General features: G+C 44.8%; 1 protein-coding gene across 17 annotated transcripts in view; it reads left to right on the top strand.

Annotated features, from left to right (window-relative positions):
* Positions 1 to 23,387, top strand: part of EIF4G3 (eukaryotic translation initiation factor 4 gamma 3) — a 440,859-nt gene that overhangs the window by 278,245 nt on the left and 139,227 nt on the right. For all 17 annotated transcript variants that reach the window (XM_073316601.1, XM_073316591.1, XM_073316590.1 and 14 more), the window contains one exon: positions 18,944 to 19,759. In XM_073316601.1, coding sequence (XP_073172702.1) covers positions 18,944 to 19,759 — 816 coding nt within the window. The remainder of the gene's footprint in view (positions 1 to 18,943; positions 19,760 to 23,387) is intronic.

The following is a 23,387-nucleotide window of genomic DNA, read 5'->3' as shown; positions in this document are numbered from 1 at the left end:
TTCTACTTAGTCCCATCATCTGCTTGGGTTCTCTGTTCCGTGCTTGAGCAGGGTCTCTCCCAGGCCTCAATGCCTGGAGAATTCTTCTGTCTTCCGGTCCTTCCTTCCCCTTCTGGTCCTGGCCAGCAACTGACCTGTTCAGGCCCTGCAGTTGTTTTTAACTGAATCTGCTGGGCTCTGATTGGCTTCTTCACTGCAGCCTTTTTAGCCAGGCCTGGAGGGCCCACCCTTTACTGCTCCTTTTGTGGGGCGGGGGGTAGTAGGACCATGAGGCCTCCAGCCGGGGGTCTCAAAGGGTCCAGTACACCCCGTCACAATGTGTAATGAAGGTGAGTTGATGTCTCTTCTGACGATCTTATTTATTGTATTCCCTGACATTTTTTGTGTTTAAAAATCTGACTTTAACATTGGGGTTGGGAGTGATTTGCATTTAATGTTCTTGGTTTTTTTCCCTTTATTTAAAAAAAAAGTAGAGAAATAAACTATTAAAATCATCTCAGTCAGACTTTAAAGCTCACAGCAGACATTAAAATATCAGACATTAAAATAATCTCAATTCAGACTTTAAGGCTCTCATTTCATTGGGGGAAAATAAGCCTTTGTATGTCTGAACTAATTTTTTGGAAGGGTGCATTCTTAGGGCGCAAGCAAATCACAATTTGCATTGTTTGCCCTAGGAATTCATAATAGTCCATATACACCGGGTCTGGCCACTGATGCCTGAAAGTGGGACAAACTGACTAGTGTAGACAGGGGTTACATCCCAACATAACCTTAAGAAAGCCAGTGCCCAATGAACTCAGGAATATCATGAGTGTGGACTTGGATAACTGTTGCCTTACAGATGAGCTCCAGAATCCAAGCTTCTACTATCTTTTATAAGTAAGTTTCTAGGCTTCCTGATTGTGAAGTAAACCTTCTAAACATGAACTGAGGGAAAGAGGGGTGGCTTGTCCACACTATGGAGGCTCCAACGGCATATGTATGGTGCTGTGGCTACACTGCTGTAACCCTGTATTTTAGGTGCTACACCAACAGAAGGTGTTTTTCTGTTGCTGTATCAACACCACCTCCCAAGCACTGGTAGCTAGGTTGATGGAAGAAGTACTCCCGCGGGAATTCTGTGCCGCTACACATGCACATAATTCATGTGCCATGCATATTTTTATTTTTTTCCTCAGAAAATAACTTGTCAGAAAGTTGCTGCAGTTCCACCTTTTGCCCACCAGAGGGCGCTGTGGTGCTAGAACAGAGCAGCTGCTCCCGGCCAGCCCCAGCTACCATAGGGAAGAGAAAAAATCATAGAATATCAGGGTCGGAAGGAACCACAGGAGGTCATCTAGTCCAACCCCTTGCTCAAAGCAGGACCAATCCCCAATTTTTGCCCCAGATCCCTAAATAGCCCCCTCAAGGATTGAACTCACAACCCTGGGTTTAGCAGGCCAATGCTCAAACCACTGAGCTATCCCTCCCCCCAAAAGAGCCTACAATGCCTTCTTCACAGCACCTGTCGGGCCAGTTCAGGAGACACACAGCGTGGGGCTGCTGGGGGGTCAGAGACAGGGCTTCATAAGGGCAAATGCAGGAAGACACACTGGAGCAGGGGCTGAATGGGAGTGGAGGCACAGGGCCACATGGGGGAAGGGAGATGGCTGAGTGAGGGCACAGGATACATGGGGATGTGTGGGGGGGATGGCTGAAGGGATTCAGAGACACAGGGGGAGGGAGTGCAGGGCTACATGGGGGAAGGTGGATGTCTGAGTGGGAGCACAGAGAAACATGTGGGGAGAGGGTGCAGGGACACATGGGGATGAGGGGAGGGGCTGGCTGGGGGTGTGGAGGGACACATGGGGAAAGAGGGGAGTGGGTGTCTGAATTGGGGTGGAGGGACACATGGGGATAAGGGCAGATATGCCTGACTGAATGGGAGAGCCTGGGGGTCAGCCAGTGTCTGCATGTGGGAAGCTCCCTAACAATCCCACCCTGCCCCGCCAAAAAACCTGTTCCATACTTTTCCCACCTATACCCATCAACCCTCCAAGTTCACACCCAGGCTCCTCCTCAGCAATTACTTCCCTCTCCCTCAGCTCCTCCGATACCCCTGACTCCCCCAAGCCTTTGTTTTGCTTCTGAGGGGTGCAGGAAATACAGTTCTGTATTGTAGTTTAAATGAATTATTACTCAGAGTTCTGTATTAATATGCCTAGTAAGAAATGTATTTGTTAAAAAAAATTTCCTGAATCTATTTTGTTGTCTATATTGTTTCAGACATACTTGCTGACAAGTATTTTGAAATAAATTACCAAAATAATTGAAACTGGTGCGATTATATTGTGTTGTTTTGACAAATAAAATATGCAGAATTGTGCAGAATTTTTAAATGTGCTTAGAATTTTTAATTTTTGGCGCAGAATTCCCCTAGGAATGAAGAATGCTTCTGTTGACCCAACAATGTCTACACCAGGGACTGGGTCGGCATAGATGTATTGATCAGCTGTTCCCCTGAATGTCTGAGTATCTGTGTCAGTCTACTTTTTAAGTGTAGTCTAGGCCGCAGTGTAAACTGATGCAGTGATGTCTGCCTGAGTAGTAGGCAGCCTTCAGCAATAACTCTGAAAGATGTGAATTTCTCCATTCATCTCAATATCATAATTATTAACATTGTAAACAAAATCACTGGTGAGCATGTTCGCATCCAGCTACTGTGCTTATCCCACAAAGTATCTCCTCAGAAGCCACAAGGTCTAAAAAAGAAAAGGAGTACTAGTGGCACCTTAGAGACTAACCAATTTATTTGAGCATAAGCTTTCGTGAGCTACAGCTCACTTCATCGGAAGCATTCAGTGGAAATGAAGTGAGCTGTAGCTCACGAAAGCTTACGCTCAAATAAATTGGTTAGTCTCTAAGGTGCCACTAGTACTCCTATTCTTTTTGCGAATACAGACTAACACGGCTGCTACTCTGAAACAAGGTCTAAAGTGCCTGCTATCCAATTTCACAAATCTTCTTCCCTTTGACAACATCGGTCATACAATTATGATGTACAGTACAAAATTCTGCAGCATATGGAAACATTAGGATCAGTGTAAAATAAATTAAATGTTATATTAAATTAAGTAACAGAAGAGATAATGTAGTGCTTGAATTATTTATTTTTATTTTAATTCTGTAAGAATCTCAATTTTTTAACTTTTTCAAAAGCTGCTGTGGAATCTTCAGTCTGCTGCACTGGAATGCTGCATAATACAGGCGGGATATTGCTGCAGAATTTAGGTCAAGTTTGTCACAGAGTACACAGGGCTGTGGCTATGACTCTGTTGGAAAAGCTATAATTGGGAGTGGAATCAGAACTGCCAAATTTCAGCCAAAGGTTGCCGAGATTCTGCATGTTCAGAGCGGGTTTGGAGTGGGTTTATTTAAACCTCTGCTTAAGATTTTTCAAAATCTTCACCATGTTCATTTTTTAAACATATAGTTGGTTTTAGGAAAATGGATTAATATTGGAGAAAAAAAGCAGAAAACAGCCACCCTATATTGAATACTCGTAATATGTGCAAAATCAGCATCAGCGCTGCACTGGAAATGTTCATATCAGAACAAATTATGGGAAAACGTCAGTGCTGTCTGTAGACTAGGTTCAGATAAATATTCTGAGGTACAGACCATAGAATCATAGAATATCAGGGTTGGAAGGGACCTCAGGAGGTCATCTAGTCCAACCCCCTCCTCAAAGCAGGACCAATCCCCAATTAAATCATCCCAGCCAGGGCTTTGTCAAGCCTGACCTTAAAAACTTCTAAGGAAGGAGATTCTACCACCTCCCTAGGTAACGCATTCCAGTGTTTCACCACCCTCCTAGTGAAAAAGTTTTTCCTAATATCCAACATAAACCTCCCCCACTGCAACTTGAGACCATTACTCCTTGTCCTGTCCTCTTCTACCACTGAGAATAGTCTAGAACCATCCTCTCTGGAACCACCTCTCAGGTAGTTGAAAGCAGCTATCAAATCCCCCCTCATTCTTCTCTTCTGCAGACTAAACAATCCCAGTTCCCTCAGCCTGTCCTCATAAGTCATGTGTTCCAGACCCCTAATCATTTTAGTTGCCCTTCGCTGGACTCTCTGCAATTTATCCACATCCTTCTTGTAGTGTGGGGCCCAAAACTGGACACAGTACTCCAGATAAGGCCTCACCAATGTCGAATAGAGGGGGACGATCACGTCCCTCCATCTGCTCGCTATGCCCCTACTTATACATCCCAAAATGCCATTGGCCTTCTTGGCAACAAGGGCACACTGCTGACTCATATCCAGCTTCTCATCCACTGTCACCCCTAGGTCCTTTTCCGCAGAACTGCTACCTAGCCATTCGGTCCCTAGTCTGTAGCGGTGCATTGGGTTCTTCTGTCCTAAGTGCAGGACCCTGCACTTATCCTTATTGAACCTCATCAGATTTCTTTTGGCCCAATCCTTCAATTTGTCTAGGTCCCTCTGTATCCTATCCCTGCCCTCCAGCGTATCTACCACTCCTCCTAGTTTAGTATCATTCGCAAATTTGCTGAGAGTGCAATCCAAACCATCCTCCAGATCATTTATGAAGATATTAAACAAAACCGGCCCCAGGACCGACTCTTGGGGCACTCGGCTTGATACTGGCTGCCAACTAGACATGGAGCCATTGATCACTACCCGTTGAGCCCGACAATCTAGCCAACTTTCTACCCACCTTATAGTGCATTCATCCAGCCCATACTTCTTTAACTTGCTGACAAGAATACTGTGGGAGACCGTGTCGAAAGCTTTGCTAAAGTCAAGAAACAATACATCCACTGCTTTCCCTTCATCCACAGAACCAGTAATCTCATCATAGAAGGCAATTAGATTAGTCAGGCATGACCTTCGATTGGTGAATCCATGCTGACTGTTCCTGATCACTTTCCTCTCCTCTAAGTGCTTCAGGATTGATTCTTTGAGGACCTGCTCCATGATTTTTCCGGGGACTGAGGTGAGGCTGACTGGCCTGTAGTTCCCAGGATCCTCCTTCTTCCCTTTTTTAAAGATTGGCACTACATTAGCCTTTTTCCAGTCATCCGGGACTTCCCCCGTTCGCCACGAGTTTTCAAAGATAATGGCCAATGGCTCTGCAATCACATCCGCCAATTCCTTTAGCACTCTCGGATGCAACGCGTCCGGCCCCATGGACTTGTGCACGTCCAGTTTTTCTAAATAGTCCCTAACCACCTCTTTCTCCACAGAGGGCTGGCCATCTACTCCCCATGCTGTGATGCCCAGCGCCGCAGTCTGGGAGCTGACCTTGTTCGTGAAGACAGAGGCAAAAAAAGCATTGAGTACATTAGCTTTTTCCACATCCTCTGTCACTAGGTTGCCTCCCTCGTTCAGTAAGGGACCCACACTTGCCTTGGCTTTCTTTTTGTTGCCAACATACCTGAAGAAACCCTTCTTGTTACTCCTGACATCCCTTGCTAGCTGCAGCTCCAGGTGCGATTTGGCCCTCCTGATTTCATTCCTATATGCCCGAGCAATATTTTTATTCTCTTCCCTGGTCATATGTCCAACCTTCCACTTCTTGTAAGCTTCTTTTTTATGTTTAAGATCCGCTAGGATTTCACCGTTAAGCCAAGCTGGTCGCCTGCCATATTTACTATTCTTTCGACACATCGGGATGGTTTGTCCCTGTAACCTCAACAGGGATTCCTTGAAATACAGCCAGCTCTCCTGGACTCCTTTCCCCTTCATGTTAGTCCCCCAGGGGATCCTACCCATCCGTTCCCTGAGGGAGTCGAAGTCTGCTTTCCTGAAATCCAGGGTCCGTATCCTGCTGCTTACCTTTCTTCCCTGTGTCAGGATCCTGAACTCAACCAACTCATGGTCACTGCCTCCCAAATTCCCATCCACTTTTGCTTCCCCCACTAATTCTTCCCGGTTTGTGAGCAGCAGGTCAAGAAAAGCTCCCCCCCTAGTTGGCTCCTCTAGCACTTGCACCAGGAAATTGTCCCCTACGTTTTCCTTAAACTTCCTGGATTGTCTATGCACCGCTGTATTGCTCTCCCAGCAGATATCAGGAAAATTAAAGTCACCCATGAGAACCAGGGCGTGCGATCTTGTAGCTTCTGCAAGTTGCCGGAAGAAAGCCTCATCCACCTCATCCCCCTGGTCCGGTGGTCTGTAGCAGACTCCCACCACTACATCACTCTTGTTGCTCACACTTCTAAACTTAATCCAGAGACACTCAGGTTTTTCTGCAGTTTCGTACCGGAGCTCTGAGCAGTCATACTGCTCCCTTACATACAGTGCTACTCCCCCACCTTTTCTGCCCTGCCTGTCCTTCCTGAACAGTTTATAACCATCCATGACAGTACTCCAGTCATGTGAGTTATCCCACCAAGTCTCTGTTATTCCAATCACGTCATAATTCCTTGACATCACCAGGATCTCCAGTTCTCCCTGGTTGTTTCCAAGGCTTTGTGCATTTGTATATAAGCACTTGAGATAACCTGCTGATCGCCCCTCATTCTCAGTATGAGGCAGGAGCCCTCCCTCACAGACGTTCCTGCCTGTGCTTCCTCCCGGTATCCTGCTTTCCCACTTACCTCAGGGCTTTGGTCTCCTTCCCCCGGTGAACCTAGTTTAAAGCCCTCCTCACTAGGTTAGCCAGCCTGCTCGCAAAGATGCTCTTCCCTCTCTTCGTAAGGTGGAGCCCATCTCTGCCCAGCACTCCTCCTTCATGGAACACCATCCCATGGTCAAAGAATCCAAAGCCTTCTCTCCGACACCACCTGCATAGCCATTCATTGACTTCCACGATTCGACGGTCCCTACCCCGGCCTTTTCCTTCCACGGGGAGGATGGACGAGAACACCACCTGCGCCTCAAACTCCTTTATCCTTCTACCAAGAGCCATGTAGTCTGCAGTGATCCGCTCAAGGTCATTCTTGGCAGTATCATTGGTGCCCACATGGAGAAGCAGGAAGGGGTAGTGATCCGAGGGCTTGATGAGTCTCGGTAGTCTCTCCATCACATCGCGAATCTTAGCCCCTGGCAAGCAGCAGACTTCTCGGTTTTCCCTGTCAGGGCGGCAGATAGATGACTCAGTCCCCCGGAGGAGAGAGTCCCCGACCACCACCACCCGCCTCCTTCTCTTGGGAGTAGTGGTCGTGGAACCCCCAACCTCAGGACATCGCATCTCATGCCTTCCAACCAGCGGAGTCTCCTTCAGCTTTCTCCCCCCAGACGTATCGTCTGGTCCACTCTCCGCAATGGTACCTGTGGAGAGAACATGAAATGGGTTAGTTATCTGTGTCCGCGTTGCTGGAACCTGGACATTCCCCCTTCTTCTTCTGGAGGTCACATGTTGCCAAGCTTCTTCACTGGCCTCTTGGCTCTGCTGTGCAACCTGCTCTAAATCTTTATAGCTTTGTGCCCGTAGAAGCATATCCTGACTTTTGTCCAGAAAATCCTCAGATTCTCGTATGCAACGCAAGGTCGTTATCTGTTGCTCCAGACCTTCATTCTTCTCTTCCAATATGGAGACCAGCTTGCACTTTGTACAGACAAAGTCGCTTCTGTCCTGTGGAAGAAAGACAAACATGGCACATCTAGTGCAGGTCAGATGAATATCTGAACCCACTGAGATCTCATTCATCCAGCCCGCCCTGTAGATATCATCACCATAACTACTCTTGTCCCCAACAACCCAGCTCGCTCCTATTGTTGGTTTCTTGGTGGGACATTGGTGACTTATTCCCCCTTTCTAATATCTTAATGGAGAAGCAAGCAGGCCTCTGCTCTGCTGAAGTCTTCAGAGTACTTTAATCTCCTCTGTCTCCCTGTTTTCCTCTATCTGAAGTTCAGATCTTCCCCCATTGCCTCCACTCCATCCCTAGAGTTCCCCTTCCTTTCCCTCCAGTTTTCCCAATCTCTGTTTCGGAAAATGTATCAGTAAGAGTACTTCTTTGACTGATGGTACCTACTGTATTCCACTTAGGGTTATATGCATGCAGCATGCGTTTAGAGTCGGAGCTTTTGAAAGTAGTAGTGTCTGTTGGTCTGTGCATGTGTCCTTGTTCCATGCCCTCAGTTCCTTCTCACTGCCGCATGGTCCAAGTCAGAACCTCTTCTGTTCTCTCGTCTCTTGTGACGCACTTTTTACAATACAGGGAAAAAAGACTGTTTATTCTTGTATATAATTAGTATTTTGTTGGTTTTTGTAGTAGTTTTAGTGTTAGTAGTAGTTTTTAGAATTTTAAGGACTTTGGGATGCTGTTTTGCCGTTTTCCCATTTCCCACTCCCCCCAGCACCCACACTTGGGTACTGGATTATGCCAAAGTCACCGTGATTCAAGATCTGTGCTTCCTGCCCTCGCTCGTTTTCGGTGAGCGACAAGCACCAGCGCTGCCTTTACTGCTTGTGGGAAGTCCACATTGCATCCAGATGCAGTATCTGTCTCTCCTCCTAGCCGGTAACAAGAAAGGTCGGGATGTCTGCCTCAAGAATCACCTCCTAGAAGTCATCGTGATGATGCAGTCGGATCCAGGCTGTGGAACCCCTCCTATACATGAGCCTGAGGAGTCAAGGAGTGCGCCTCATACCGTGGAGCTCCAGTCTGGTTCCACTGATATCAGCGCTATGAGTCCCATGCTGGGGCCTAGCCATGAGGCAAGGACGCATATGCATAAGCATGGCAGTAAGTCTTCCTCAAGTCCCAAGAAGGACGCTTCATCCTCTGTGAGTTCCAGCCATGGGGAAGCGGCACAATCCAAGGGTCACAAGCACAAGAAGAAGTCGAATAGGCCACTGGACCTGCTGGTTCTGGTTACTGAGCCGCATACCCCTTCTGAATTGGTACCACTGAAGTCACGGAAATCATCGGTTCTGAAGCAATCTGCTGTACCAGGCTGGATTCCAACTCTGGAACACATGCCGCTGACACCAGGAAGCAGTCTGCACCTAGATCTCATGAACTGTTTGAGGTGAGGGCTCAACATCTCCTGGTGCATTTGCTTCCTAAGGGAGCCCGCTCCCCTGCTTTTGGTCGTGTTCCAGAGTGCTCCCCGGTGATGTGCTCAGTTCTGCTGGCTCCCCTGTTGGAACAAGGATCTGTCTTCTAGGTATCAGAGGACTCCAACGGAACACAGGGTCCGCCTCTCCTGTACCGTTGGCACAAATATCCAAAGGTTCCGGCAGCTCGGTGGTAATATCCTCCCTTTCCTCAACACAGGAGCTATTGCTACCTTGCCCACCACAGCAACCACCTGGTTGGCCATACTGGGGGTCTTGGCCCCCGTATCTGCTTTTGGAATCTTCCTGATTGGCCTGAGAGGAGTTCCCCATCTTGCCACTCCCAACCTTCATCAAGTAGACAATCGGAACCAGGGTTGGAGGATGCCCTGGTTAGCCTGACTTCAGTGGTACCACCAGATCTGGATGTGGTTCCCCTTGTTGTCTCCAGATGTCATCGATTCCTTCCTCCTCACCAGACAACTACCGCCAGTTCCACAAACTGTTCCGGAGCGTGGCTGATGCCTTCCATGTTCCACTGGAGGAGATGCAGGACAGCCAACATCAGTTACTTGATATTCTGCATGCATCAGTACCTGCCAGAGTGATGCTACCAATCAACGATGCCATTCTCCAGCCAGCCTGCACTGTCTGGCATACTCCAGACACTTGCACACCCACCCTCAAGGGGGCAGAAAAAAGATGCTATGTACCTACAAAGGAGTCTGAGTTTCTGTTTTCTCACCCCACACCCAATTTCCTAGTTACTCAGATTGCTAGTGAACGGGCCAGGCAGCAGTATCTGTGTTCCTGTCCAACAGAGAAGGATGGTAAGAGATTGGACCTTCTAAGTCATAAAGTCTTTTCTTCAGCCAGCCTTCAGTTTCAGATATCTAATTACCTGGCATAACTAGCAAAATATGACTTTCTAAATTATGGCCAATTAGCAAACTTTGTGGAGAAACTTCTTCAGCAGGATTTTGACCACTCCAGGAAGGCAAACTGGTTGCCAGGATGATGTGCCAGGCCGCAGTAGATTCAGCAGACCTATCTTTGTGCCCAGTTGCATTCATCTGGTTTCCCCAGGGGGATACAGGACATAAATGAGGACCTCCCTTTCAGTGAATCTCACCTCTTCAACCAGAAGATCTATGATTCCCTGCAAGGACTCTAGAGCCATTCTGCAAATGTTGGGTATTTCTACACCAGCATCCAAGCACAAATTCTACTGCCCACCTCCTGCACGACAGTACAGCGCTCCTCAGTTCTTCCATCAGCAACCCTATGAACCTCCTCATAAGCATCAGAAGACCCAACAGTCCCATTTGCCTGGGTCATCAGCACAGTCCCCAAGAAAAAAGTGAAGATGAGGACTAGTCCTAGATCCGTCATCTCAACTGATTCATATGCAAGCCAATCATATTTTTGCTAGAAAACGGCACGTGATTTACAGCTCTTGTTATGCAAGACGCTTCCTTGTACATAGATATCCACCTGACCCACAGACAGTTCTTGAGATTTACAGTGGGCCCTTGTCACTTCCAGTACAGAGTTCTACCGTTTGGTTTCACCACTGCTCCTTGGATTTTCACCGAGGTTTTCTCTGTAGTGGTGGCTCAGACTTAACATTTGAATCTCTCTTCACTTACTCTGAAGAATTACTAGGAATGTCCCTCTGGCAGCACAATCCAGATGAGAGGCTTGAGTATCGACCTCGCTGCTGCTTCTACTCCTCTACTCCGTAGGGATGACTGTAAATGTCAAAAAATTGACATTGGACTCCACATAGTCAGTGGAGTACAAAGCAATCTCCATTGGTAACAAAGGCCTCTTCAAGTTCACGTCTACTTGCAGTGTCCCTTGTAAAGTGCCATTTGTGCCATCGGCCCCAGTATGTCTATAGAACCAGTATTCAGCCAGGCAGCCCTAAAGAAGGGCGTTTCTGCTGAATGCACATTCAGATAGGCTTTCTGTCTACAACTCTTTCTCTTCTGCTTGGCCATTGAACCAACCCAAAAAGGAAAGCAAGAAAAACAAATACAAATGCTTACAAGATCATTGGGTTCCCAGAAAAGATAGGCAGAGCTTTTTAAGTTGTATAGGGGAACGCTCGCAGATTAAGTGTCCAATCATATATCTGTTAAGTTCACATCTTGTATTACTCTCCATCCTTCCTTTTAGATTGATTAGATCTGTCTTAGCCTCTATATTTTTACAGGGTCTCATTAAATTCAGTTTTGCAGGTTATATTCCAGGGTCTCAGAGACACTAGAGCTACTACTGTTGTTATAAGTTCTCAAAATTACAAGGGCCCTTGTGTAAAAAAACAAACAAACAAAAAAAAACCCAACAACAACATATACAAATGTCAAAATGGAAGTTTATTCTGAATCATAACCACTCCCCAGATCTGAGATGTTGCAGGTTTCCCCTCTTCCTGCAATTACCAGAGGCAGTTCTGCCTTTACACCAGATCCTTTGCTTTCACAAGTGCAGAGCAGCAGGTCAGCTCTCCCACCTCATCCATTAGCAATCCTAGAACTTATTTAGAATTTATTTTGGAATTACACTAAACAAAATCTCCCTCCATCTTTAGGAGGTCAAGGTTTCTGGAGTTCTGTCCTCTGAATGGAGCCACCTGGCAAGTTTCTTCTCTCCATTTATTTCCCACTCCTCTAAAAATAGTGGTGAAGGCTAAATGAAATGGGAAAAAGATCAAGAGATCCTCTCAGGAACCAAAGAACACACAACCACACTCTGTCTGCAGACCTGCACTCTGCTCAGCATCTGGACATCATGCTCAGGCCTCCATATCCTTCCCCACACCAACTGTAATACCTCCAGATGCACCTCCATAAGGTCAAATCACTCCTCCTTGGCACTTGTCCAGTTTCATATTAAGGGATGAGGAGCACCACAGTGAAACCTAAGAGTCCTTCTTACCAGAGAAGGGACTCAGTTTACCTGGGGGCAAAATATGAGTTTGAACCGCTAGGGGGAAGCTCACACCCAACAGTGGAGCCAATTGTTCCGGTCCAAATCATCAGTAGGATGCCTCTGGGTCGACTTCAAATTCAGAAAAATGCCTAGGGGGCAGGGTATTCCACATATCAAAGACTTAGATCTAATGACTTTTGACAGGTGAGTATAGGAAATATTGCAACACAGATGCTCCCTCAAGCTCAAGGTGCCTCAAAATCCCTTTTTGTCCCCTCTTGAAGCTTGAGAGATGTCATAATACATCAAACCATCCTGCATACAGTCTCACGTCTCCCTGAGCTGAGTCCCTTAAGATAAAAAGTGCTCAGGGTTCTACTCCAGATTCTTTGAAGTACAAAAACGATGAGGAATTTGAACCATATGAGATTTCAAAAGAGAGTGAACAAGTCAATGAAGGTGATGAAATTCAGGATGGAAATGCTCTCTTCTGATAATACTGAAATCACTTGTGGAGACCAATAGAGGGTTGCTGGACTTTACAGAAGCTCTATATGTGTTTTACAGTTAGGCCCTATGATTGGAAAATTCTCTGGTTTGCCAACAGAAATCATCACTGCTGATACAACGTGGTCTTTCTGCCTTTCATGGTTTTCATGAAGCTATTGGTAGGTGATAATAACCAGATTGGTGAGTTTAGGATCTGAGCAACAGTCATCAGAACTGATCCCAGGAGACCTTGCAGCAAGTAATTCTGGCAGTGCTCTTCAGGCACTGGGGTTTGTGACAAACTTGAAAGAAAATCTCTGGACTCTCTGAGGATTGTCTATGTAGACGTCAACATTGACGCAAGGAGGGCTCTAGTCCTCTCAAGGTAGAGGATGTTTGCGACAAGGTTCAAGTACTTATCCATGAGATATCACAGAACCAAGTGACATACCTCTGTTTTATGCAGCTCCCTGATCTTCTATTCTCATGCATAGAGATTATTCCATGGGCAAGACTGCCCATGAAAGAACTTCAGAGATTCCTCTTATGGGCTTGGAATGATTCCCAAGCAAGGTAATGAAAAGGAAAGATGCTGTCCAGTGTGATCAAGTCTCCCAGGTGATGGAAGCAGGAAATCCCTGTAATAGTAGAATTTTTCTTTCACCATCTGAACCTCAAAATCCTAACCGCTGACTCCAGCATTTTAGGGTTGCAAGGACATATAGGACATCACAATACACAGAGAAGTGAGGTCAAACTCAGAGATGATTTTTAGAGCATCAGTTCTGTAGCAGAAAAAGAATCCAGGTGGGCTGTTCAGCACTTCTCTGATCACCTGAGAAAGATGCATGTCTTGATTTAATCACAAAAACATGATGTACAAAAAAAACATGGTGTACAAAAACGTAAAATATTGAGATTATGTCTAAATCTGGAAGCAATGCAGATCCTTTCCTGGATGGAATGTCACTTAGCCTCCCTTAAGATGAGCCACATAAAAGGGACTTGTAACACAAATGCAAGCTGGCTACGCTGTCAGCAGGTAAACAACTCAGAGTAGTCCCTGAATCAAGGTGGACCTGTTCACATTCAGTCAAAATGTGAAAATAAGACTTTTCTTCATCAGAAAAGCAGACCAGAAATCACTGGGAAAATATGCTTTGACTCAAGGAAGGTTGAATCTGTTTCTCTATGCAAAAAGAAAAGGAGTACTTCTGGCACCTTAGAGACTAACAAATTTATTTGACCATAAGCTTTCGTGAGCTACAGCTAAGATTGGAGAAACAACAGTTTCTTCCCTCCTCTCGCCTCCCCAGAGATACGTCCCCCCCACCCACTGAAGGTCTCTTCATCCATTTAAACCCCAATCTGCAGCCTTTGGGAAGCCCAAGGAGAGGCTCATGGCAGGATGGGCTCCATGTCTGCCCTGCTCCAGCTGCTGCTGTGTAACACTCCAATGTCACATGTGCAGTGTCTGGGCAGTGTCCACTGTGGAGTGTGACCCTGGCTGGCACAAGCTGCTCTGCCAGGGCTGCAGCTCACCCCTGCCTCACACCTTCGCCTCTAACATGGCGTCCATCAGCCGGGCGCTGCTTGCGATGGCTGTCGTCAGGAGTATAAACTTGTATCCTTTCTCCTTCCCCAGGAATCGGAGAGCAGAGATCTCAGAAAAGGTGCAGCATCCCAGGAAGACTGCTAGGATGACACGCTGCACCTCCCAGGCAGGATTCTCCTCCATGACCAAACTCATTGCCATTTAGCAGGCGCACCACCTCCTCCAGGCTCAGCCAGCCCTTGCACTCCAGCATCTGATGAAGTGAGCTGTAGCTCACGAAAGCTCATGCTCAAATAAATTGGTTAGTCTCTAAGGTGCCACAAGTACTCCTTTTCTTTTTGTGAATACAGACTAACACGGCTGCTACTCTGAAACCTGTTTCTATATGCTTTCCCTCCTGTTCTGCTACTAGGAAAAGTAATTCCAAAGATCAAGAAAGAGGAAGCTATGGCCATTCTCATTATCCTAGACAAAATCTCCTCTTTTATCTATTATTTGAACCTGACAGTGTGGCTTATGAATGGCATCTCCTAAACAAGATGAAATACTTCTCTAAAGGAATAAATTATTCTCCTAGCCTGCCATAGGCTTTTTTGCCTACATGAAGGTAAGGCTGAGCCCTGGAACCTCATGGACAAGTCTGAACTGTATATTTTAGGAAAAGAAGTCTAGCTTGAGTGTCTCCAATTGCAGGAGAGATCCGTCCCCAGAAAGGAAATTGTTGGGTAACAAATTTTCCATTATCCTTGATCATATCTAATTCTATCTTTATTCTGAGGGAACATAATGCAATTTCAGAACTGTAGCACTGCAAAGCACAGTGAAGGCACTATTGATAGGAGCACTGAAACATTTTACTTCTGGCTATTTCAGCATTTGGAGATCCCATTTATTTCTTAATGATTCATAATGAATAAATTTAGTATTTCAAAATATCCACTTTTTAATAGTTTTGTAAAAATGATTTCTCCTGGTGGTAGACTGGTTTTGGTCTTGTTCCATGTGTTAATGAATAGAGGTGCTAGACTAGTCCCTGAGTGTAGTTCCCAAATGGTCATACGCTGTCATGTAGTTGCCCAAAAGCAGTTCTTTACACTATCCAAGTCCATCCCAAGATTTCGAATGGAAAACAAACAGATCATGTTCAGAAGAGATCCAATCCATCCTTAATAAAAATAGGGAATCCTCTACAAGGAAGTATTATACTGCCAAATGGAAGCGGTTCTCCCTCTGCTGTCAGCAATGTCACTTACCTGTAGAGGAACCTGGGGCCCTCTATGGACTATCTTCTTTCCATAAAGGCATTGTGTCTTTCCATTAGTTCACTGTGCATACATTTAACGGCTACTAATGCCTTCCATCCCCTGGTGGAGAACTGCTCTGTTTTCACCTATCCTACAACTCTGGGGTTCGTAAAAGTTATCATCAGAACCTTTCCCCTGGTATTAAAACCTATATCTGCCTGGCATCTGAACTTGATACTGTCAGTGCTTATGAACCTGCCATTCAAGCCTTTGGTCACTTCTTCTGTTTTACACCTTTCTATGAAAACAGCCTTCCTACCAGCAATCACGTCTGCCAGGAGAATGGGTGAGCTCAGGGCCCTCATGGCGGACTCTCCCTACTTAATCTTTCATAGGGATAAATTGTCCTTAAGATTTCATCCCTAAGGTTCCCTCTGATTTTCACTTGAATCGAACTGTCCACTTCCTCTTTTTCTACCCAGAATCTCACATCAACAAGGATACAGAAGATTGAATTCACTGGGTGTCCACAGAGCTTTGGTCTGCTACTTGGAAAGGACAGAGCCCTTTGGGAAGTCTTAGACACTTTGTTTCCATTACCGAGCAAATGAAGGGGAAACCCGTCTCTTTGTAAAGACCCTTTAAATAGATTTTGTGCTACATCCTCCTTTGCTATGAGCTCATAGAGTCCTTTCCCTACAGGTGTCAGGGCTGCTCAACCAGAGCACAGGCCACCTTGGTGGCTTCCCTGCAAGGAATTCCCCTCTTAGAAATCTGTAGAGTAGTGAATGGGGCTTAATACACACTCTTACTAGACATTATGTCCTTGTTCAAGCTTCATCCATGGATTCCTCCTTTGGTTCAACGATCTTTCTATCTGTGGTGTAACATACTTCCTCACACCCTCCTCCTCAATGAGTACTGTTTGGGAGTCGCCCACAGTAAACACCCTTAGGGACAAGCACTCAAAAACAAAAAAAAAACTTATAGTAACTGGAGTTGGAGCTGTGCGGTCCCTGTGGGTATTCACGACCTGCCCTCCATCCCCTCTGCTTGAATCTTCACTTTATTCACTGTAGTGTAGGAACTGGGCAGGTGGTTGGTGCCTTTTATGCCCTTGGTTCAGGCCACAGGGAGGTATAGGGCACAGGTATGGACCAACTGCTACTGAAAAATCTTCTGGTCACAGGCACATAGGGTGCGTGTGCAACCACAGTAAATACCCATAGGGACCACACGTCTCAAATAATGCATTATGATATGGTAATTCACCTTACTTTTTCCAACCCAACCTGATCTCTTTCACTAGCATACCTCAAAATGAAATAGAACCTCTCTTCAGTGGAAACCATACTTAAATCCCCTTCATTTTCAGTTTTACCTGGGATAAATTTTAATTTTCACTGCTAGAATTTAAAACAAAAGTGTAAAGGTAGAGTGTAATAAGTCTTTTCTGATATCCTGAAGGTCTGAGGAATTTAGAAACTTATTTTTTTATTATTGTTGGACTATAAGGTGGATAGGAAGTTGGCTAGATTGTCGGGCTCAATGGGTAGTGATCAATGGCTCCATGTCTAGTTGGCAGCCGGTATCAAGCGGAGTGCCCCAAGGGTTGGTGCTCGGGCCGGTTTTGTTCAATATCTTCATCAATGATGTGGAGGATGGTGTGGATTGCACCCTCAGCAAGTTTGAAGATGGCACTAAATTGGGAGGAGAGGTAGATACGCTGGAGGGTAGGGATAGTATACAGAGGGACCTAGACAAATTAGAGGTTTGGGCCAAAAGAAATCTGATGAGGTTCAACAAGGATAAGTGCAGAGTCCTGCACTTAGGACTGAAGAATCCCATGCACCGCTACAGACTAGGGACCGAATGGCTAAGCAGCAGTTCTGCAGAAAAGGACCTAAGGGTGACAGTGGACGAGAAGCTGGATATGAGTCAACAGTATGCCCTTGTTGCCAAGAAGGTCAATGGCATTTTGGGATGTATAAGTAGGGGCATTGCCATCAGATCAAGGGACGTGATTGTTCCCCTCTATTCGACATTGGTGAGGCCTCATCTGGAGTACTGTGTCCAGTTTTGATCCCCACACTACAAGAAGGATGTGGAAAAATTGGAGAGAGTCCAGCAGAGGGTAACAAAAAGGATTAGGGGAGTGGAACACATGATTTATGAGGAGAGGCTGAGAAAACTGGGATTGTTTAGTCTGTGGAAGAGAAGAATGAGGGGGGATTTGATAGCTGCTTTCAGCTACCTGAAAGGGGGTTCCAAAGAGGATGGATCTAGACTGTTCTCAGTGGTACCAGATGGCAGAACAAGGAGTAATCGTCTCAAGTTGCAGTGGGGGACGTTTAAGTTCGATATTAGGAAAAACTTTTTCAGTAGGAGAGTGGTAAAACACTGGAATGCGTTACGTAGAGAGGTGGTGGAATCTTCTTCCTTAGAAGTTTTTAAGATCAGGCTTGAGAAAGTCCTCGCTGGGATGATTTAGTTGGGGCTTGGTTCTGCTTTGAGCAGGGAGTTGGACTAGATGACCTCCTGAGGTCCCTTCCAACCCTGAGATTCTATGATTACTTGTCAAATTATATCACTTCTTAATAATAGCATGCTGTTTTGCATCCTTAAAGCAATAAACAAATTACTAATCATCACAACAGTCTACTCAGGTTGGCAAATAGTAGTATTCCCATTTTACAAATAGAGAAAGTTAGAGTTGTGACTTGCTCAAGGTCACAGAGGGATTCATTTTTAGAATGAATTTCAGAATGTTGTAGTTCCTGGGTCTCAGTGTTACACGCCATCTACTAAGCCATTCTGTCCTCTTCCCTAGAATTTAACTTACGTTTATTTTTGTTTTGTGTTCATTGTCATTTTTAGGAAGAAGAGTCCTGTTTTGAGCAACAAAATCTCTGTAGGTTTCCAGAATTAACAAACCTGTCTTCCGTAGTTAAGGTTTCTAAGTATGCTTTGCTCAAGAAAAGGGTGATTTCTTGAAAAGACTTTTGTTCTTAAAACTTCAACTGTCCATTAAAGATTAAAGTTCCCCGAGAGTCTTGGTTCTCACTTTAGATTTAAAGGTTAGCTGCTGCTTCTGCAGTTCTTCCAAGGAGCTCCTGGAATAATGGACAGAACACAGAGTGGAGCAGTGAAAAGGACCCTAAGCATGGCTAGTTAAAACTAAATTGGTAAACTAATCTGTCCTTTTGTCCAATTTTGCAACAGAAAAGCTTCAAAAACAGACTCCAAGGAGAAATTGCTGAGCTTGAATTAATATGCAAACTAGATACCATTAACTTGGGTTTGAATAGAGACTGGGAGTGGCTAGGTCATTACGCATATTGAATCTATTTCCCTAAGTTAAGTATCCTCACACCTTCTTGTCAACTGTCTAAATGGGCCATCTTGATTATCACTACAAAAGTTTTTTTCTCGTGCTGATAATAGCTTATCTTAACTAATTAACCTCTTACAGTTTGTATGGAAACTTCCAGCTTATATGTATGTATATATATATCTTCTTACTATATGTTTCATTCTAGGCATCCGATGAAGTGGGCTGTAGCTCACGAAAGCTTATGCTCTAATAAATTGGTTAGTCTCTAAGGTGCCACAAGTCCTCCTGTTCTTTTTGCAGATATAGACTAACACAGCTGCTACTCTGTAATCTGTCCTTGTAATGTTGTTTTTTTTTCTTCCCTAGAAGAGAAGCCAAAACCAGATTCAGTATTAAAATCTCCTTCCCCAGTCCTCAGACCAGAGCCTAGTGGGGAGAAAAAAGATCAAGCTGACCAGACCTCTGAGGCTGCCTCTGAGGAACCACCACCAGAACTTCCTCTTGCTGCATCACCAGTCCCTCTTGTTCCTATTGCTGCTGCTGCTTCTAGTAAATCTACATTCACAGTTGACTCAGAGGAGAGCTGTGAACTAACTTCCCCGAAAGAGGAAACAATGCCTATATCCAGTGCCACACCCTGCACAGAAGAATCAGACCCTTCACCAATAGAAGAGGTTGATGCTGATACGTGCAAGGAGCCTAGTACTGTAGCAACTAGTGATATTCCAGTGACTGCTAGTACTAATCTAATTAATGAAATTAATGGAGTTAATGAAAAAGTAACTGCTACAGATGGCATAGCAGAAATAGTTCAACAGGAAGTTGCACCATTGACTCTTGAATTTGAGATTTTGGAAGGCCTTCCTGCAGAAGTGGAAAGTGTACCATCTTCCATTGCTCTTTCCACCTCTCCCTCTCCTCCTCTAACTCCTCCTATTCCTGTTTCTGCTGCTGTTACCACTACAACACCTCCTTCCCCTCCTCTTCCTCCTCGTCTTCTTCTTCCATCTCCAATTGCCCTCTCTGCTGTTCAGGGAGATTTAGATGGAGAGGAGAGCAGAAGAACTACCCTTAATGAAGTTGTAAAAGATACTCAAAAGAAAGAAGAGGTGGAAGCAGATGGGCAACCGGAGGAGAATGCAGAGTCTCAGAATTTAAACTCCAGGAAGAACCCTGTACCAGGTAAGTTCTTGACATTATGGTCCAGCATGCATTAAACTTGAGGACAGAGAGAAAGGGGGGTTATTGGGTACCATTTTTATTCAGTGTAGTTCCTTTACCTTCCCTCTGTCCCCACCCCTGGATCTAGCTTGTACCAAATCACCACTGGTTTAATCAGAGAACGTTAATCCTTAATTAATAAGCACATCCAGTAAAACTAATGAGGTTATTACTGTTTGTTATACTATGTAACTCTGATCTTCATATAAGGGATAGGTTATTAGATGTTCCATAAGAATGTGTTATTTATTAAATATATCTTAGGATTTGTTCACTTTAAATCAGCTTCTGGTTTATTTTGTTTCAATGGGGGCAGGGGACAGAACTGCACCCCATGTGTGTCCAGCCAGGAAACCTGAAAGACATCACTCTCCTTCTCTCTAACACCAGCTGGCTGGCTGAACAACCAGCTTCTTTTGATTTGTCATCCTGCACCAAAAACAGCTGTAATATTCATCAATCCTTGAATGTGAACCTTCTGAGCAAGCTATTTCATAGCCTTGCATTTTGGACAACAGTGTCAAAAAATAATATTTCTGAAAGTGATAAATGAGTTGGACACTTACGTGCTTTAGATGGCTGAAATGCCAAATGTAACACACTAGATCTACCCATCCTAACTTAATTTTAACAGTGCATCCATTTTCCACTACGAAAGCAATGTTACAATATACCCCGTCACATAAGTAAAATGGTCTTCCCTGCTCAAGAGACTTTATTGTTATACCATATTTCAATATTTCTGGTTTTAAAAAAACAAAACTATACATAGTAGTCTAGGAAGGTTGAAAATTGTTTATGAATGATTTGGAACCCAGAAATTAGATGCAAAACCTCTGTAATTACTTCTAAAGCCTGCATTTTTGTCCCAGAATTGTTAACTACATTTGGTTTAAACTCTCCTATAAGAACTTTGTGATTCTAACTTTAAATGGATTAGTTCACCCATTTTTTTTTTATTTGCTGCATTTGCTTCATTTTACGTGGAAGATTGTTGTTTCTGAAAACATAAAGGGTGGAAAATTTGTGAATCAGTGGATGATTTGCATTTAGCTATTCTAAAGTAATGTTGGGTATAATATTATGCATAGGTTTATTTAATAATTAACAGGACCAAATGTTGCTAAAGCACCACAACCTCAGGAACAATTCTGACATCATAATCTAAAAGGCTGACAAAGGAGGTGCAGTCGTCATCATGAATAGGTCGGAATATGAACAAGAGGCTGCTAGGCTGCTCTCTGACACCACATTCTACAGGCCATTACCCTCTGATCCCACTGAGGGTTACCAAAATAAACTACACCATCTGCTCAAGAAACTCCCTGAAAAAGCACAGGAACAAATCTGCACAGGCACACCCCTGGAACCCCGAGCAGGGGTCTTCTATCTGCTACCCAAGATCCATAAACCTGGAAATCCTGGACGCCCCATCATCTCAGGCATTGGCACCCTGACAGCAGGATTGTCTGGCTATGTAGACTCCCTCCTCAGGCCCTACGCTACCAGCACTCCCAGCTATCTTCGGGACACCACTGACTTCCTAAGGAAACTACAGTTCATCGGTGATCTTCCAGAAAACACCATCCTGGCCAATATGGACGTAGAAGCCCTCTACACCAAGATTCCACACAAAGATGGACTACAAGCCGTCAGGAACAGTATCCCCGATAATGTCACAGCAAGCCTGGAGGCTGAACTTTGTGACTTTGTCCTCGCCCACAACTGTTTCACATTTGGGGACAATGTATACCTTCAAGTCAGCAGCATTGCTATGGGTACCCGCATGGCCCTACAGTATGACAACATTTTTATGGCTGACTTAGAACAACACTCCCTCAGCTCTCGTCCCCTAATGCCTTTACTCTACTTGCACTACATTGATGATACATTTAACTGGGAATTGGTCCTGCTTCGAGCGGGGGGTTGGACTAGATGACCTTCAGGGGTCCCTTCCAACCCTGATATTCTATGATTCTATGACTTAGAACAACGCTTCCTCAGCTCTCGTCCCCTAACGCCCCTACTCTACTTGCGCTATATTGATGACCTCTTCATCATCTGGACCCATGGAAAAGAAGCCCCTGAGGAATTCCACCATGATTTCAACAATTTCCATCCCACCATCAACCTCAGCCTGGACCAGTCCACACAAGAGATCCACTTCCTGGACACTACAGTGCTAATAAGCGATGGTCACATAAACACCACCCTATACCGGAAACCTACTGACCACTATACTTACCTACATGCCTCCAACTTTCATCCAGAACACATCACATGATCCATTGTCTACAGCCTAGCTCTAAGATACAACCACATTTGCTCCAGTCCCTCAGATAGAGACAAACACCTACAAGATCTCTATCAAGTATTCTTACAAGTACAATACCCACCTTCTGAAGTGAAGAAACAGATAGACAGAGCCAGAAGAATACCCAGAAGTCATCTACTCCAGGACAGACCCAACAAAGAAAGTAACAGAACGCCTAGCCGTCACCTTCAGCCCCCAACTAAAACCTCTCTATCAAGGATCTACAACCTATCCTGAGGGACAATCCCTCACTCTCATAGATCTTGGGAGACAGGCCAGGCCTTGCTTACAGACAGCCCCCCAACCTGAAGCAAATACTCACCAGCAACCACATACCACACAACAAAAACACTAACCGAGGAACCTATCCTTGCAACAAAGCCCGTTGCCAACTGTGTCCTCCTATCTATTCAGGTGACACCATCATAGGGCCTAATCACATCAGCCACACTATCAGAGGATCGTTCACCTACACATCTACCAATGTGATATATGCCATCATGTGCCAGCAATGTCCCTCTGCCATGTACATTGGCCAGACTGGACAGTCTCTACGTAAAAGAATAAATGGACACAAATCAAATGTCAAGAATAACAACATTCAAAAACGAGTCGGAGAACACTTCAACCTCCCTGGTCACTCAATTACAGACCTAAAAGTCGCAGTACTCCAACAAAAAAACTTCAAAAACAGACTCCAATGAGAGACTGCAGAATTGGAATTAATTTGCAAACTGGACACCATTAAATTAAGCTTGAAAAAAGATTGGGAGTGGATGGGTCATTACACAAAGTAAAAACTATTTCCCCATGCTAATTTTCCCCCTACTGTTACTCACACCTTCTTGTCAACTGTTGGAAATGGGCCACCCTGATTATCACTACAAAAGTTTTTTTCTCCTGCTGATGATAGCCCACCTTAATTGATTAGTCTCATTATAGTTGGTATGGCAACACCCATTTGTTCATGTTCTCTGTGTATATATATCTTCCTACTGTATTTTCCACTGCATGCATCTGAAAGTGGGTTTTAGCCCACGAAAGCTTATGCCCAAATAAATCTGTTAGTCTCTAAGGTGCCACAAGTACACCTCGTTCTTTTTGCTGATACAGACTAACACAGCTACCACTCTGAAACCTGTCACCTAAGTGTGTTATTTCCATTAATCAACAGTGCGTACTGCAAGATTTGTGTCTGTGTTGGGGGGTTAATTTTGTAAAATACTCTTTACATGAAACTGAAAGTTTACTCATTTTTTGTTATTGAAGGACAAG

The sequence above is a fragment of the Lepidochelys kempii genome, chromosome 18 (assembly GCF_965140265.1).
Source record: "Lepidochelys kempii isolate rLepKem1 chromosome 18, rLepKem1.hap2, whole genome shotgun sequence".
NCBI lineage: Eukaryota > Metazoa > Chordata > Testudines > Cheloniidae > Lepidochelys > Lepidochelys kempii.
Note: the sequence above shows the minus strand (reverse complement) of the source record. Positions and strands in the feature narration are given on the sequence as shown.